This window comes from Chamaea fasciata, unplaced genomic scaffold, assembly GCF_029207755.1.
Source record: "Chamaea fasciata isolate MVZ Bird 193981 ecotype frontalis unplaced genomic scaffold, bChaFas1.0.hap1 SCAF_2, whole genome shotgun sequence".
Classification (NCBI taxonomy): domain Eukaryota; kingdom Metazoa; phylum Chordata; class Aves; order Passeriformes; family Sylviidae; genus Chamaea; species Chamaea fasciata.
In genome coordinates this window covers 26,908,104-26,909,995 of record NW_027094087.1, presented here as the reverse complement: position 1 = coordinate 26,909,995, position 1,892 = coordinate 26,908,104, and the positions used below count along the sequence as shown (strand labels likewise).

Sequence of the window (1,892 nt, the reverse complement as noted above, 5' to 3'; positions counted from 1 at the left end):
CCTGCACCAGAGACAACTCTACATGGAGGAAGTAATACTTTACCTGAGTAAGCACAGTCTTGTGCTCTGCTGTTCCTATGCCTTGGCCACAGAACAATCACAGACAAGTGGTTATAAGAGAGGAGCATGTGGGCAGCTCCCACAGGCTACTGGCTATTTTAATACCTGCCTGGGATTGCCTTTATCTACAGGTGCACCAAGAACTTCCCACACAAGCATTGCTCTGCTTGACAGTGAGAATCATGACCAGCATTGACTGGAGTTAAGTAAGAGAAAGTCAGTGGAATGCAGATTGAAAACAAAAAGAAAAAGGTGGGGAATAGAAGGGAGACAAAGAGGAGATGGAGGGTTGGAAAAAGCAAGTGCAGTACAAAAAAAAATTAAACGCAGAGGGAGGCCTGGAGTTGCAAGGAGACAAAGATGGACAAAGAAACTGACAGTATCTGAGAAAAGCAGGAAGGCAAGGCTAGGAAGAAGAAGAGGTAATGAGTGAGAAGCCTCATGCAGCACCCATGAAGTGGAAAGCAGCTCCTGTATTTGGAGGGATAAGTTTGTGCTCAGCTCCCTCTGCAGCTTCACCACTGTGTTCACTCTCAGCACAGTAGTATGTGCCAGAGTCATTGAGAAAGGCATGTTCTATGGAGAGGGTGATGCTGTCTCCTTTTATGTCGCTGCTCTTGAAATGGCCCTCAAAACCCTTCTCCACTGTTGCCTTAGCACCTATTATTGCATAAACCAACTGGGTCAGGCTGGAATTCTTCTGGGAAGGCAGCATGTACCAGTACATAGCTGTGTTTGAGGATTTCTTCTCAGAACATTCCAGATTCACTGACTGGCCTTCTTTTATCACCATGTCTGGAGACTGTTCCAGGGCTAATACTGGAAAGAAAAAGTAAGAGCAGTGAGGAGAAGGGAAAAATGGGAAAAATTTGATCGAGGCACTGTGGGTTGGTAGAAAAAGGCGAAAAGAAAGAGGGCAGCCAAGGGAGCGGTTCAAGGCATGGGACAGCTCTTCAGATCAGCAAGGGAATTTCCAATCTCTCTTCAATAAGCAAGATGCATTCCTGGGCAATTTGTATCCAAAACCAGGAACCAGCTAGGGGCTGCACAAAGGATGACAAAGAGACAGCCATTGCAGAAGATTCAGGGATTCCTGCCCACCACATTCACTGCCCATCCTCAACACAGGAAGCTCTGCAGAATGAAGCAGGGCCAGGAACTGGCTACAGAGCTGGGAGAGCAGCAGGATCAGTGGAGGTTCTCAGGGCTGCGTTGAGTTCACTTACCCAGAGGGGCCAGCATGGCCACAAAGAAACAGCAGGGAACCATGGCTGAAAAAAGGCCCTTCCCTCTCAGCAACCTGCCTCTTGCAGCTGCCCAAAGATGTGTGAAGAGGGAGCAGTGAGGGAGGGTGGGACATGTCGGGGTGGGGCTGACCAAGAAATGTCAGAAGACATTGGCTGGCTGGGAAGCCTGGGGAATGACACAAAGCATGGCAGGAAAGCAGAAGCCCTGCAGAGATGCAGCAGGTGGAAGGGGCAGGCTGGGCGTGGGCGGGTGGGGAGGCAAGGATGGGGTTGTAAGGACAGAACTGTGCTGAGGTTGCACGGGAGGCTGAGGGTGTGCAAGGCAGAGGAATTCTGGCTGCTCCCCTTCTGCTTCTGAAGCCCTTGGGAGATGGAGGAATGAGGGATAAAGGCCACACAGAGGTGCCCTGAATTTTCCCATGCATTTTCCCTGTCTTCCCCACACATGGGTGATTCAGTTCCTGCCTGGCCACCCCACATCCCACCCACCTGTGGGACGGCTCTTCTTCTCTCTGCAGCAATGTGAGCACAGCAAGTAACATCAGTGAGAGGGAGGCAGGACCCTGAAAGACAGCACAGCAGCCC

At 50.6% G+C, this 1,892-nt stretch overlaps 1 gene segment (V, D, J or C); it reads right to left on the bottom strand.

Moving 5' to 3' along the window:
* Nucleotides 1–499: 499 nt before the first annotated feature.
* On the bottom strand, nucleotides 500–1,329 carry LOC136285750 (T cell receptor beta variable 6-1-like). The segment is given in 2 exon segments: nucleotides 500–879; nucleotides 1,287–1,329. Coding segments are annotated over 2 exon segments (423 nt in total).
* Nucleotides 1,330–1,892: the final 563 nt, after the last annotated feature.